Below are 16538 nucleotides of genomic sequence, written 5' to 3'. Positions count from 1 at the left end.
CCACGCATCAAACGAGCTAGAGCAGGTGGAATAAGCTTCCACTACATCGCCCCTAAACTATGGAACGCATTACCTAGCACGCTCAGAGCAGAAACCTCTCACTGCCTTCCGAAAAAAACTGAAAACCACCTTGTTCAACTAACTCCTCCAACGTCATGTCTTCTGACCCTCTCCTCCTCTCCTGTAGCTACTACTTTTCTCTTGCAACTAAGTAATGACTTTTCTGTATGTATAGCAAGTCATGTTCATATCTGTAACAAGCGCCACGATGCCCTCTGGGCTGCCTGTGCGCTTAACAAATGCGAATAAATAAATAAATAAATAGGCCATGCACCCAACAGCCTAGGCCTTCATTATGGCCTCCACAATATAATGCTGTGATGCAGTTGTTGATGTGAATGCATTTGGAGTTGGTGAGTAGCACACAATGGTTGCGGAGGACTTTGTGCACTTAGGAGCTCATGTGTTCATCACCATATGGTCCACATAATTGCCCCTGTAGCACAATAGGGAGCCACATGTCCCCATGTGCGTTTGCTATGGTTTGGCCCTTATAACACCCTTGCTTGAGGAAGTGTTTTACCACATTGCGCCATGGAAGGAAGTGATCAGCATCAGAAAGTTGCAATATGGACAATGTACACAGCCACTCATATACCGTTCAGCACAGGCAACGCCATTGACCTTTGTATGCAAAGATGTGCCCAGGGTGAAAGTTGGGAGGCGCACTTGCATTTGGGGCCTGCATTACACATGACATGAGAAGTAAAACATGGGTTGTACTAGTGTGTGCTGTGTGTGGTGAGGCCCCAGCGGCCAGTGATGGTAGAGCAATGGCAGAAGGGGAGTACAATGGAGACCACATGAAACTTGCAACGTACACTGGAAGTGCTGGCGTATGTTGCCTTTGTGATTTCTGACACATGCATACTTGGCCGCCTGCAAGGCTCTGTTATGTTGGGGTGCGTGTGGCCTACGCCTAGACTGTTGGGTGCATGGCCGAACAGCCTAGGCCTTCATCACAGCCTCCATAATATAATGCAGCATTGCAGTTGTTACTTTGTATGCATTTGGAGTTTGTGAGTAGCACACAATGGTTGCAGAGGACATTGTGCACTTGGTGGAACAGCAGAAGTGAGCTGCTTTGCGTACATTACCATATGGTGTACATCATTGACCCTGTTGCACAATAGGGAGCCACATGTCACCATGTGTGTTTGCTATGAGTAGGCCCTTATAAGACTTTTGCTTGAGGAAGTGTTTTACCACATTGCGCCATGAAAGGAAGTCATCAGCATTAGAAAGTTGCAATGTGAACAATATACACAGCCACTCACATACCATTCTGCACAGGGAACGCAATGTAATTGAGCCATGTATGTAAAGATGTGGCCAGGGTGAAAGTTGGCAGGCGCATTTGCAGATGGGGCCTGCATTACAAATGACATGAGAAGTAAAACATGGGTTGTACTAGGGTGTGCAGCGTGTGCTGAGGCCTAGCAGTCAGTGATGGTAGAGCAATGGCAGAAGGGGAAAACAATGGAGAACATATGAAACGTCTAACGTACACTGCAGTACGGTGTGGTGCGTGTGCTAAAATGTTGCTTTTATGGTTGTGGGGATGGGTTGCAATTCTTACACTGTGTAGTATATGCCTGGACCGATGGAGCGACGGTTTCTCCAGTGTGCCCTGTGGGAGAAGTGATGAAGTAGAGGATGCGTAGAAGTGGCTAGGGGTGACCTGCATGTACCAGGAGGTGTGGTGGGACAGAGAAACATCCTGTTCTTCCAACTAGAGGGAGTTAGTGGCTGCATTTCGGCCATGCAGGCATCATTCACCTCAGAGCTGTGGGGGGGGGGGAGCTGTCCTTGTACAGACAGACGCCAACAACTATTTCCTGTATCAAGAGACTGGGGGATCCAGATTCAAGAAAAATCTAGAGTTTTGTGTAGAGAAGAACCTGCTATCCCCCAGGGCGGTTCATATCTGGGGTCTGTACAATACTGTGGCGGCCAGACTGAGCAGGGTATTTCCATCAAGGAAATGGGAACTTCAGGAAGAGGTCTTCCACTCCATTTGCAGGAAGTTTGGTACCCCTTGGCTAGACCTATTTGCGTCTCCCCGGAACATGAAAATGTGCAGGTTCTGTTTCCAATTCCTGTATTGGGAATCTGGAGGGACAGATATGACGAGCCACAGAGGAGCGAAGGCCAGGAGACCATGCCAAGCTCACTCTCTGCAGCTCAACGTTGCAGGCCCGTGATACATGCTCACCTACCCAAGGTAAGGGTCGGGCCGCAACCATGTGCATCAGTACTACTGTTTCCAACATTGAGGCTACCCTTGAAACACCCCTCCGATGTACACCTGTGCTATGTTTGTGGCGTAACACGTGACTCTGATCGTGCACCTTCCCTGCTCCTCCCACCCAGTACACACTGCACCCTCTCCGTAGAAATGCCCGACTAGGCGTCGGAGGTACTGACCCAAGATCCCATGCCCAGGGTTGGAGTACCCCTCACCTCGGCTCTGTCATCTGCTTTAGCTCTTACCCACACCATGTTAGCTTCTCCACTCACCCCTCACTGTACTACTGTAGTACATGATACCTGTGCCCTAGTTCCTATTCCGCATTGGCGTGTCTCCTTTCAGCCCATTCCACCATCCGCCAAGCAGCAGTTATCCACGCAGGTCTCCCACATCACGGCTATGCTACCAGCCGCTACAGGGGCAGCGTCAGAGCCTCTGCGGATATATGCAAGTCATGCCGGCACCTAAACTGGATGCCACTATTATCTTGCCACCAATGCTCATTTCTGTCCCCCGTCCCCCCCACCCACAGCCGACTTACATTGTGCTCGGCCAGTGCCCATTATTACGACCGTCGATGCCACTCTCATGTCCAAGGCTGCTAGCCAAGACCAGCACCAGCACACCCCTACTCACCCAGGTTTGGCTCATCCAACCACTTCTGAACTGCTTCCCATCCCCATTCCACCTGGAAGGGTGCCAGCCCCCTACTATGTACAAGTGCCTCCCCATGATGATGCTGATGTAATTTTGCCTGTGTCCATCGTTGAGCATATGCCCCCACATGATGATGCTGATGTAACTTTGCCTGTGTCCATCGTTGAGAATATGCCCCCACATGATGATGATGATGATGATGTAATTGTTCCTGTGTCCATCGTTGAGCTTATGCCCCCACATGATGATGATGATGCTGATGTAACTTTGCCTGTGTCCATCGTTGAGCATATGCCCCACATGATGATGCTGATGTAATTCTTCCTGTGTCCATCGTTGAGCTTATGCACCCACATGATGATGATGATGATGATGATGCTGATGTAACTTTGCCTGTTTCCATCGTTGAGCATATGCCCACACAGGATGATGCTGATGTAATTTTTCCTGTGTCCATCGTTGAGCTTATGCCCTCACATGATGTTGATGATGCTGATGTAACTTTGCCTGTGTCCATCGTTGAGCATATGCCCCACATGATGATGCTGATGTAACTTTGCCTGTTTCCATCGTTGAGCATATGCCCACACAGGATGATGCTGATGTAATTTTTCCTGTGTCCATCGTTGAGCTTATGCCCCCACATGATGATGATGATGATGCTGATGTAACTTTGCCTGTGTCCATCGTTGAGCATATGCCCCACATGATGATGCTGATGTAACTTTGCCTGTGTCCATCGTTGAGCATATGCCCCCACATGATGATGCTGATGTAATTTTGCCTGTGTCCATCGTTGAGCATATGCCCCCACAATTGTGATGCTGATGTAATTTTTCCTGTGTCCATCGTTGAGCTTATGCCCCCACATGATGATGCTGCTGATGTAATTTTTCCTGTGTTCATCGTTGAGCATGTGCCCCCACATGATGATGATGATGCTGATGTAACTTTTCCTGTGTCCATCGTTGAGCATATGCCCCCACATGATGATGATGATGATGATGATGCTGATGTAATTTTGCCTGTGTCCATCGTTGAGCATATGCCCCCACATGATGATGCTGATGTAACTTTGCCTGTGTCCATCGTTGAGCTTATGCCCCCACATGATGATGCTGATGTAACTTTGCCTGTGTCCATCGTTGAGCATATGCCCCCACATGATGATGCTGATGTAATTTTTCCTGTCCATCGTTGAGCATGTGCCCCCACATGATAATGATGATGATGCTGATGTAACTTTGCCTGTGTCCATCGTTGAGCATGTGCCCCCACATGATGATGATGATGATGTAACTTTGCCTGTGTCCATCGTTGAGCTTATGCCCCCACATGATGATGCTGATGTAACTTTGCCTGTGTCCATCGTTGAGCATATGCCCCCACATGATGATGCTGATGTAACTTTGCCTGTGTCCATCGTTGAGCATATGCCCCCACATGATGATGCTGCTGATGTAATTTTTCCTGTGTCCATCGTTGAGCAATTGCCCCCACATGATGATGATGATGCTGATGTAACTTTGCCTGTGTCCATCGTTGAGCATATGCCCCCACATGATGATGATGTAACTTTGCCTGTGTCCATCGTTGAGCATATGCCCCCACATGATGGTGCTGCTGATGTAATTTTTCCTGTGTCCATCGTTGAGCAATTGCCCCCACATGATGATGATGCTGATGTAACTTTGCCTGTGTCCATCGTTGAGCATATGCCCCCACATGATGATGATGATGCTGATGTAACTTTGCCTGTGTCCATCGTTGAGCATATGCCCCCACATGATGATGCTGATGTAACTTTGCCTGTGTCCATCGTTGAGCTTATGCCCCCACATGATGATGATGCTGATGTAACTTTGCCTGTGTCCATCGTTGAGCATATGCCCCCACATGATGATGCTGATGTAATTTTTCCTGTGTCCATCGTTGAGCATGTGCCCCCACATGATGATGATGTAACTTTGCCTGTGTCCATCGTTGAGCATGTGCCCCCACATGATGATGATGATGATGTAACTTTGCCTGTGTCCATCGTTGAGCATATGCCCCCACATGATGATGCTGATGTAACTTTGCCTGTGTCCATCGTTGAGCATATGCCCCCACATGATGATGCTGATGTAACTTTGCCTGTGTCCATCGTTGAGCAATTGCCCCCACATGATGATGATGATGCTGCTGATGTAACTTTGCCTGTGTCCATCGTTGAGCATATGCCCCCACATGATGATGATGTAACGTTGCCTGTGTCCATCGTTGAGCATATGCCCCCACATGATGATGCTGCTGATGTAATTTTTCCTGTGTCCATCGTTGAGCAATTGCCCCCACATGATGATGATGCTGATGTAACTTTGCCTGTGTCCATCAATGAGCATATGCCCCCACATGATGATGATGTAACGTTGCCTGTGTCCATCGTTGAGCATATGCCCCCACATGATGATGCTGATGTAATTTTTCCTGTGTCCATCGTTGAGCTTATGCCCCCACATGATGATGATGATGCTGATGTAACTTTGCCTGTGTCCATTGTTGAGCATATGCCCCCACATGATGATGCTGATGTAACTTTGCCTGTGTCCATCGTTGAGCATATGCCCCCACATGATGATGATGCTGCTGATGTAATTTTTCCTGTGTCCATCGTTGAGCAATTGCCCCCACATGATGATGATGATGCTGATGTAACTTTGCCTGTGTCCATCCTTGAGCATATGCCCCCACATGATGATGATGATGATGCTGATGTAACTTTGCCTGTGTCCATCGTTGAGCATATGCCCCCACATGATGATGATGATGTAACTTTGCCTGTGTCCATCGTTGAGCTTATGCCCCCACATGATGATGATGCTGATGTAACTTTGCCTGTGTCCATCGTCGAGCATATGCCCCCACATGATGATGATGATGGTGATGTAACTTTGCCTGTGTTATCGTTGAGCATATGCCCCCACATGATGATGCTGATGTAATTTTTCCTGTGTCCATCGTTGAGCATGTGCCCCCACATGATGATGTAACTTTGCCTGTGTCCATCGTTGAGCATGTGCCCCCACATGATGATGATGATGATGTAACTTTGCCTGTGTCCATCATTGAGCTTATGCCCCCACATGATGATGCAACTTTGCCTGTGTCCATCGTTGAGCTTATGCCCCCAATTGATGATGATGTAACTTTGCTTGTGTCCATCGTTGAGCATATGCCCCCACATGATGATGCTGATGTAACTTTGCCTGTGTCCATCGTTGAGCAATTGCCCCCACATGATGATGATGCTGATGTAACTTTGCCTGTGTCCATCGTTGAGCATATGCCCCCACATGATGATAATGTAACTTTGCCTGTGTCCATCGTTGAGCAATTGCCCCCACATGATGATGATGATGCTGCTGATGTAATTTTGCCTGTGTCCATCGTTGAGCATATGCCCCCACATGATGATGCTGATGTAATTTTTCCTGTGTCCATCGTTGAGCATATGCCCCCACATGATGATGCTGATGTAACTTTGCCTGTGTCCATCGTTGAGCATATGCCCCCCCATGATGATGCTGATGTAATTTTACCTGTGTCCATCGTTGAGCATATGCCCCCCCATGATGATGCTGATGTAATTTTTCCTGTGTCCATCGTTGAGCTTATGCCCCCACATGATGATGATGCTGATGTAACTTTGCCTGTGTCCATCGTTGAGCATATGCCCCCACATGATGATGCTAATGTAACTTTGCCTGTGTCCATCGTTGAGCATGTGCCCCCACATGATGATGATGATGTAACTTTGCCTGTGTCCATCGTTGAGCTTATGCCCCCACATGATGATGCTGATGTAACTTTGCCTGTGTCCATCGTTGAGCAATTGCCCCCACATGATGATGATGATGATGATGATGCTGATGTAACTTTGCCTGTGTCCATCGTTGAGCATATGCCCCCACATGATGATGATGATGATGTAATTTTTCCTGTGTCCATCGTTGAGCATATGCCCCCACATGATGATGCTGATGTAATTTTGCCTGTGTCCATCGTTGAGCATATGCCCCCCCATGATGATGCTGATGTAATTTTTCCTGTGTCCATCGTTGAGCATATGCCCCCCCATGATGATGATGCTGATGTAATTTTTCCTGTGTCCATCGTTGAGCTTATGCCCCCACATGATGATGCTGATGTAATTTTGCCTGTGTCCATTGTTGAGCTTATGCCCCCCATGATGATGCTGATGTAATTTTGCCTGTATCCATTGTTGAGCAAATGCCCCCCCATGATGATGCTGATGTAATTTTGCCTGTGTCCATCGTTGAGCATATGCCACCCCCCATGATGATGCTGATGTAATTTTGCCTGTGTCCATTGTTGAGCTTATGCCCCCCATGATGATGCTGATGTAATTTTGCCTGTGTCCATTGTTGAGCTTATGCCCCCCCATGATGATGCTGATGTAATTTTGCCTGTGTCCATCGTTGAGCATATGCCCCCCCATGATGATGCTGATGTAATTTTGCCTGTGTCCATTGTTGAGCTTATGCCCCCCATGATGATGCTGATGTAATTTTGCCTGTGTCCACTGTTGAGCTTATGCCCCCCCATGATGATGCTGATGTAATTTTGCCTGTGTCCATCGTTGAGCATATGCACCCGCATGATGATGCTTATGTAATTTTGCCTGTGGACCTCGCTGAACATATGCCCCCACATGGCGCTGTTTGGGCTTCACCGCATGTGCCTGTTACTCCTGCCCTGCCTGCTGAGCTTCATGACACCTGGGCCCCACCACCTAAAGGCCATCTTAAGTGTGCATTGGTTAATTCCCGTTCCCTCCCTGCCCATGCCTTAGACGTGCATGACCTTATCATCAGGGATAACCTCGACCGGCTCATACTTACGGAAACCTGCGTAAATGTAACATCTGGACCCGCTCTTACCCTTGCCATTCCAACTAGTTATACCATCTTTAGGCAAGACCGTACCCTCCACAGAGGCAGTGGGGTAGCTCTCATCTCCAAAGAGTCTATTTCAATCAGGAGGATTGACAGACAACTAGGCCATACTTCTGATTATCTTCTGCTCAAAATTAGCCTTGACCCTAATTGTATCATCTCTCTCAACATTGTTTATCGACCTCCAGGTCCAGTCTCAGACTTCCATGAAGCCTTGATACACACTCTCTCTCTGACAAATTGAAAAAAAACGTCTAAAGTTATGCTCTTGGGAGACCTCAATTTAGGTCTCAACGACCCTAATGATGCCTATGCAGCTGCCTTGACTAAAGCCCTATCCACCTTAGGGTTTTCTCAAGCAATCTCTGAGCCAACCCATTTTAAAGGTTGCACGCTGGATTGGGTCATCCATCACTACTCAGGTCACCGACATTACTCCCATACCATGGTCTGACCACCATTACATCCAATTCGACCTTAATGTATCGAACAAGCTTTCCAAGCGGGTGATCCCAATGTCGGCCGCATTCACGAGTGCACGTCAGCTCACCAAGGAAAAGATCATGCCCTACCTTAACGCGACTGCATTCCGGCCACCCTTCCCCAAAGACCCTGAAACTCTCGCAAGTGCGTTTTAAATTGCCCATCATCCAAGCTGTCAAGACCATTGCTCCACTCACCTTGAGAAAACCTAAGAGATCGAAGCACTCCAATGCATGGTTCTCTCAGGAGCTCCTTAACCTTCTCTCCAAGACATGGAAAGCTAATCCGAATGACATCTCTAAGCTAGCCTTTAAGGCTATCTCTATAGAGCATAAATCTGCTATAATCAAAGCCAAAGCCGCCTCTTTCAATACAAGGATAGCGAACTCTCAATCTGGGACGAAAGCCATTTTTGCTATTTTTAGAGAGCTGGAAAACCCTGACATCCCGCTTTCCACCCTCTGTAAAGATGAAAATTGGTATAACAACATTGAAACTGCCATGCTGGATAAACTAAACATCTTGCAAACAAAATCCTAGCTCATCAACGGGCTCTTACTCACCTCATAGCCATCCGTCACAGCAACCTTCCCCCAGGCACGACTGCTGATGAATCTCTGCCCTTTGACTTTCAGGACATGAGTGAACTTGAAGTTATCACTCTCTTCAATACTATTAAACCATCCAATTGCAAGGGTGAAGTCTGCCCTGCTCAGCTCATTAAGGACTGTGTCCCTACCCTTGCCCCCTTAATCACTGCCTTTATCAACTCATCCTTCCAGTCTGGCCATGTCCCTACCAGCCTTAAGGAAGCTTGGGTATGCCCTCTCCTTAAAAAACCCTCCCTCGACCCAACAGCCCCAGGGAATTACAGAGCCATCACCACCGTTCCTTTTTTACTAAAAATCCTGGACAAAGCAGCTTACCTGCAAGTCCAGAAATTCCTTGAAGACAACAGTCTCCTTGGCCTTCGTCAATCGGTCTTCCAGCCAAGACACGGCACAGAAACGGCTATTAGACTTGAAAAATCAAATGGATGATCTCAGAGATGCAGACAAACCTGTGCTCCTTCTGCTCCTTGATTTGTCCACCTCATTTGACTTGGTGGACCACAGGAAAGTACTCCGCCACCTCTCTACTGCGGCTAACTTCTCCTCCAGGCCTTGTGCTTGGGTCACCTTGCTTTTACAGGAAAGGGCTTTGAAAGTCTTCTCTGACTCAGCCTCCGCCACTCCAAGCACCTCAAATGTGAAGTCCCACAGGGTTCATGCATTGCGGCCCCCTTATATAACCTATTCATTAGGCCTCTATTTAACCTTCTAGACTCACTGGGCATTTTACACCAATTATGCGGATGATACCCAGGTGCTTATCCCCCTCTCAGGGAACTACAAGGCTGACTTGAACACCCTCAACTCATCTACTCAACCATCCAATCCTGGATGGCAGAAAATTGGCTATGCCTCAACACTGAGAAAACTGAACTTACCCTGGGTAAACTTGACAATCACTACAAATCCTTCACTATTGATAATTTACCTATTGCGGTGTCTCAAACTGTCAAGACTATAGGCATCTATCTTGATTCTAACCTTACCATGAACAGACAGGTGAATGCCATTGCCTCATCCTCTGCGTACTACTCCAAATTGCTTAATGGAGCCAGACCCTTCCTATCTCAACAAAACTGCCTCACCCTTGCTAGGGCTATAATTGGTTCAAGATTGGATTACTGCAACACCCTCCTTATAGGGACCTCTGGCAAGAACATCGCCAAACTGCAACTGGTACAAAGCAATGCCCTTGGGGCCACGACCGGGATTTCTAAAAAGGATCACATCTCTGAGGTTCTGAGGCAGGTCCATTGGCTCCGAGTTAAGGAGAGAATTTTCTTCAAAACCCTTGCCCTTGCGCATAAATGCATCCATGACCTGGCTCCTCCCTACTCGGTTCAATTAATGGCGAAGCCTACCTTATCTAGACGTACTGGGGAGGCCTACGCCAATAGGATTTCCGTGCCCAAGACCTGGAGAATTCGTGCAGCAGGCACCCGTTTCCCAACCATGGCTGCCTATCACTGGAATGCCCTTCCAACCCACATTAGGAATATTGACTCGCACATGCCTTCTGCAAAGCAATCAAAACCAGGTTGTTTGTATGATATATGAGCCTGTTCTAGCCACCTACTTTAGGGTGCCTTTGGCCATTTGGTGACATACTGTTTTGAACTTGCCTGATATTGCTCTGCTTATTAATGTTGTAACCATCTACTGTAATGTGTAACTAAGAAAACTATTGTGGGGCAGCTGTCAATGTAACCCTGAACCAAGCCTACTTACAATCACGTATAACAGCGCCTCGATGCCTTTGGGCTACAGCGTGTTCTACAAATATAAATAAATAACTTCCTTGGCCTAAAAGTTTCCTGTAGGCATTTCCTTCTCTCCCCCTGATACTGAAGGTATTATTGAGGATCAGGGAGATGGGTGCAGTGGTCAAACTGATAGCTCCTTTTCGGCCATGCAGGTGTTGGCTTCTACTCCTTTTGGACCTGGCTGATTCACCAGTATTTTTCTTTCAGAGATATGCGGTCCTTCAAACTCTAGGAACTGTCCGCTCCTGGAGGTAATAGAAATTGAGTAGGAGGGACTACAAAGGGAGGGGCTGTCCTGCAGAGTGGTGGAATATATTCAAAAGGATAAAAGACCATCTGCTTTGAAATCCTGTTCTGGGCACTGGGGGGCAGAGGGGTGCTTCAGATCTGTTGTGTAAAGAATTATTTACTAGCATCCTACTGTCTGGAACCCAGTGCTCTGCGGTTCCTGCAGGAAGGGATTAATCTGGGGCTGGCCATCTCCACATTAAGTGCCCAGTGGCAGTGATTAAAGCATTTTGGAGGTCAGCTGGGATGTGGCCAGTATACTTGTTCCTTGATGTCCATGCTTCTGAAGAGTGTTTCCGTATACAGATCTGTGTTCTGAGGGTCCCTCATTGGAGGAAGATTCTTTGAAGTGGTTGCCCATTAAGACAGCTTTTTTGGTAGCAATCACTTTGGCCAGCCAGAAGATTAGGCATAATATGTCCACTGTCGATATATTTGTTAATTCATGAATAATTTAATTCCTCGCTGTGATCCAGCATTTCTCACAAAAGGCTGCTTCCAAATTGCGCAGGAGGTGGTGTTCCCTGCTTTTTCCTAATCCTGTCTCTCCGGAGTGAGGGGAATGAGTCCCCTAAATGTTCGGAGGACGGTGCTGATTTATCTGGCTCGCTCAAGACCCTTCAGGAAAGTGGATCATCTTTTTGTCACCTTTTGGGGGACAGAGCCTGGGTTCAGAGCTTTGGTTCCTGGCATTAGTCAATGGGTGCGGGAAGCTATATCCTTGGCTTACCAGCCCTCTGGTACTCCTTCCCCTCTGGTAGTCCAGGGCAGATCCACAAGGGCAATGGCTGCCGTGAGGGGTCAGATATGTCAGACGGACAACTTTGTATAGGTCTTTCATAAGATAACTCAAAATGGGGTTTGACAACTGCCTCACTATCCTACCCTGACAAGGATGTACCTTCCTATCAAAATGAACTAAAGGAAACACTCTAAGGAATCTGCCCCTCCCACTGAAACATTCAACAACTTAACAAGGTAATGTATGGCAGTTCAAATATAACAGAAATAACAGTCATGTTCAAAATCTGATAACTATTTCTCCTTGCAACCTGGGTGAAGTCCCCTTCCCCAGATTCAAACAGGCTATTCAAATAACTGTTTAAAATAGGAAAGATACGTCTTGCAACAACGTTCTAATAAAGTTCTTCTTGCTCCAACAAGTCTTTCACTTGGCTTTGACCGACAGTTTAAAATGTTCAAGAAGTCTTTATCCCTCCACTTATGGCTGAGAGTTCCACACAACTTTTTCTTAGAAAACAAATATACTTCCACAGTTCATCTGTATCAACAAAAGTGTTCTTGTCATGGTTCCACAACAGTTCACAATATATTTTAGTAGTTCTTCCTCTTCTTCCTCCTCCTCCTCCTCTTCCTCCTCCTCTTCCTCCTCCAGGTTTACTACTACAAAGACCCTTACCCTGTAAGTATTTCTGTGATAAAGTTTTACTTCAGATACCTTAGCAAAGTGTCTTGACTTTCCACAAAATCAGTTATGACTACTTCTTCTGGGAACTAAAAAGTGTAGAGAGAGGTGGGCACCACAATGTTTTCATAAATATACTCGAACTGTAGCAAAAATGCTAACAAAGTTTTAAAGGCGCTACCAGACTTAATGATGACCCCTTGACACTAGGGTCCAAACAGTACAGAATAACCAAAAAGTTGGGTGTGCTCACCCAGCGATGTCCGGTGCTCTCAAAACACTTTGAGTTCTCGTAATATACAGAACCATGCACTGTGAATTAGAATGAGATATATTTGTTTCTTTTTCTTCCCTTGATAAAACTACAATGACAAGGCTCAGAAAATAAGGTACATCCTCACTTAATTTAACCTTCATCAGTAAAACACCAACTTAATGATTTTTATGATGCTTACGGTTATACTCTATTTTCTTTTTTTCCATGCTGAACTCGTCTATGAACAAATATGGTATGTACTTTATAATTTTTCTACAGTTGATTTTGTTTGTTTTATAAATTGGGATGTTATTGTAATATATGGCTTAATTGAAGTCCTGAAGATGGAGAATCACTCCGAAATGCATCAGCTTTCTAGCCTTATTTAGACCGAGGACCTGCTTTCTTATGAACCCCATGATGAAATAAATAGGTTATTTTACCATAACCATGAAATCATATGAAACACTCAATTCTTCTCTAGTAAATGCATACTAATAAGAACAAACTATTGGTAACAAGAAATTAAGAAATCCTATATAAAGAGAGTAACAAATAGCTCAATTTGGAGTATTTTTGAGCGCACCTGCCGTAGCTGGGTGAGCACACCCAACATTTTGCTTTTCTGTACTTCTGGGAAGACATGAAACACATTGGTGCTGTTTGTTACACATTTGTGATTACCTCATGCAATGCAGGTTATGCTGTTCTCCTCCTAATACTTTCTATCGGGAGGGCAGCTTTCCCGCCACTCTTGTCTTCCCCATCTTATTTTAACCAGGTCCTGATAATGGCTGCTTCTCACATGTTCTCTTCCTTGGTTTGGACAGTGCTTGCTTAGGTCAGTTCCAATTATTGCTTCTTTAACACTCTGGCAGTTGGGTTTATACACAACTTGCTTCTTAATTGCCCTCGCTTGGCTTTGGCAATGTTGGTTCTTATGGACTTGCTTTAATATTGCACTCTTGACTTTGGCAATTATTCTGACCTTGATAAGTACAATGATATCTTTGTCTGTCCCCAAAGTTCTTATTATTCTGCCACCTTGGCTTCTTAGTATCGGTTTGATATTCAAAGCGATTATCATTCTGCCACTTCTCTTGCTTTACATAAGTTTGGTATTCAAAAGGATTAAACCATGTCAGCAGACAATCACAGAGCTTTCCGGGGTCACGCAACACTAGTGAACATACCGAGTACCGCATACGCACGCGTCCGCTCGCTCTGCGACCTCCTGGTCTTCTGGTTCCTTTGGTTCTCTCAATCGGGTAAACTGTTTTATTCTGCTTTCCGCATCCCACACCGGTTGGAAAAGGAGTGCTCCGTTGCTCGCCTGCCACCAGAGCCCAACTTCAAATGAGGGAAACTTTGCAATGTAATGCTTCCCGCCGTACGATCTTTGCATTCATGGTCTTCAGGGGGATAGTTTTTAAACACACCACTTCCCACTGCACAACCTTTGCATTCAAGGCCTTGGAAGGTAGAGACCCTCTCAGAACCGGCATCTGCTCGACAAACAAAGGTGGCTCTTGCGTTTCTGCTGTCCTTGAACTCCTGCTGGAATAGCAGCGTGGTGTTACTGCAATCAATCCACTTCCCACTACTGCTCTCTATGGCCTGCACCTGAGGGGGCTTTTTATGCCTTCCAATCTTCATCAGGTGTGGGTCATTAGTACTGTTAGGGTGAAACTTGCAATACACTGCCTCTGCATCCCTCTTCTTCGTCCGAGTACTTTGGGCATTGTGGGTCTTGAAGTCCCCAGTGTGTAAATTACTCCTTTCAATGGGAATGCTATTTCTAATTTTACCAACTTCATTTCTATCCCTAATTATATCTAAAGGAGGATTGTAAGCAATTAATGAGTGGTTCTGCTTTACATAAGCATTCGAATTTTCAGAATATGAGACATTAATCATTCCCCTGTGAATCAAAGGAGCCTTTACCATCATAAATGTGGGTGACTTTGTTGAAGGGGGTTTATATAAATGATGATTTATGACAGCTTTCTCCACCTTCAGAATAATTAGCTTTGGGAAAGATAACCTCCCCAACAGCAAGCCATTAAATATGCTCCATCCCTGACATCTCTTCCTCTTTGGAAGATAAATACTGCGTCCCTCCCAACAGAGTCGTCCTGAGGCTGTAATCCTCCCGGCTAATACCACCCCCAGGGTCAGGATCAGGTAGCGGCTGCCGTACCCTCCCATGAGATCCTCATAGCACCAGCCCCAGGTTCAGGGTCAGGTAGCGGCTGCCGTCCCCTCCCATGTGATCCTCCCTCATATCACCACCCCCAGGGTCGGGATCAGGTAGTGGCTGCCTTCCCCTGGCCCCCTGGGAGGAGACTTTAGGCAGGGTCTTTGTGAGGGAGGACTCTGCAGGATTCATCACACTGCCTGCTTGTCACAGGCCCAGGGTGTATCTATTGATGACATTTGCAAGGATGCCACTTGGGCCAAGGCAAACATGTTTGTCCGGCACTATTGCCTAAATCTATACAGGGTGGCCTTGGCAGATTTTGACACTGGGCTACTGGGGGTTGGTACCCCATGAGTCCTCAATGATTTTTGCAGTTAATAAAGTGGTGCACATAACGTTGGTGGTTTGCGTGTTCCTTACCCCCATTCAACACATCCAGTTGGTATACCTCACAACTATGTACTGTGACGGGAAACGGGAACGTGGAGGTAATGTGGCTTTACTTGCAGGTAATCTTCATTACTCATAGTACAAATCACAAGTAAGTACTGTGGTGAGGAAGAGTAGGGTTAGGAGAAATTAAGATTACTGGTATGTAATTCCCACATTACTCTTCTCCCCACGTTACTGGTGGGATCCCACAGTAAATTTCAATTTCCAGCACTTATCCTCACACCTTACTGTGAGGAATCCAGAGAATTCCTCCCATCTCCTGGGGGGAACCACCCCCTTTGGGACGAGGGAGGTGAGCCTGTGACCCAATACCCTTCCTAGGGGACAGGGCAATCCGAATCCCATTGGAGGCGACCCCCACACCGGGACAAGGAATGCCCAAGAAAGGACTCCATTCCACCTCCCTTTACTTCCAAATACTCAATGTTTGTTGGTTAAATGGCATTGAACAGGGTAGTCGTATACATGGCTTCATTAAAGGGGATGGCTTGGTTTCTGACCTGTATTTTTTTACTGCCCTCTTGTGAGAACAAGGGCTAATGGGCATCTTCCATGTCCTTTCAAGGATGAAGCCAAATACTCCTAGACACCAGCAGCACCAGAGAGAGACAGCTGGAGAGCGAGACACACTGACCTGCGTGAACGTGCAGAGGAAGGAATCCCTGCCTCACAGGAAGAAGCAGAATGAGAGTTTGGAAAGCTTGCAGAATGCTGCCGCATGGTATAAGGCAGAGATTTCAGAGAGGCCAGGGCTGCTGAAGCGGACGGAAGCAAAAAGAAAACTAGAGCAGCAGGGTGACGCCCAGAGCCTGCTCGTCCCGAAAGCCGCAGAGAGAGGCCGACTTAAGCCAGGTCTGGGATGGACCCCGCCGGTGGAAGAGAGGTACGCGTTCTTAGACCAAGAGCGGATGAAGGGCAGTGAGGCTAGAGCAAAGCCCACATCTGGCTATGAATCTGTTTACCCCACGAAGGAGAGAATTGGTTGAAAAAGTTACATGCCCACGTAGGGCTGCAAAACTAAATATCACATGAAGGGGTGAAGAAACTGAGAAAAAGAAGGCTGAGAAAGCCAATATCCTATGCCAGGCTGAGTACGAGAGTACCCCCGAAGAGGGCGAGTGAAGAAAACGAC

The 16538-nt window shown here is 46.6% G+C and overlaps 1 protein-coding gene across 3 annotated transcripts in view; it reads left to right on the top strand.

Moving 5' to 3' along the window:
• The window catches only part of NHLRC3 (NHL repeat containing 3), a 257537-nt gene that overhangs the window by 16145 nt on the left and 224854 nt on the right, over positions 1-16538 (top strand). The window contains exon 1 of one of the 3 annotated variants that reach the window (XM_069621946.1): positions 12988-13006. The exons of the other annotated variants lie outside the window; for them this stretch is intronic. Within the exon in view, the coding sequence (XP_069478047.1) occupies positions 13004-13006 (3 nt within the window). The 5' untranslated portion in view covers positions 12988-13003. Of the gene's footprint in view, positions 1-12987; positions 13007-16538 lie in introns of those variants that run through there. 3 annotated transcript variants of the gene reach the window in all.

Source organism: Ambystoma mexicanum, chromosome 5q, assembly GCF_040938575.1.
Source record: "Ambystoma mexicanum isolate Mex_15411 chromosome 5q, UKY_AmexF1_1, whole genome shotgun sequence".
Taxonomy (NCBI): Eukaryota; Metazoa; Chordata; class Amphibia; order Caudata; family Ambystomatidae; genus Ambystoma; species Ambystoma mexicanum.
This window is presented reverse-complemented; position numbering and strand designations above follow the sequence as displayed.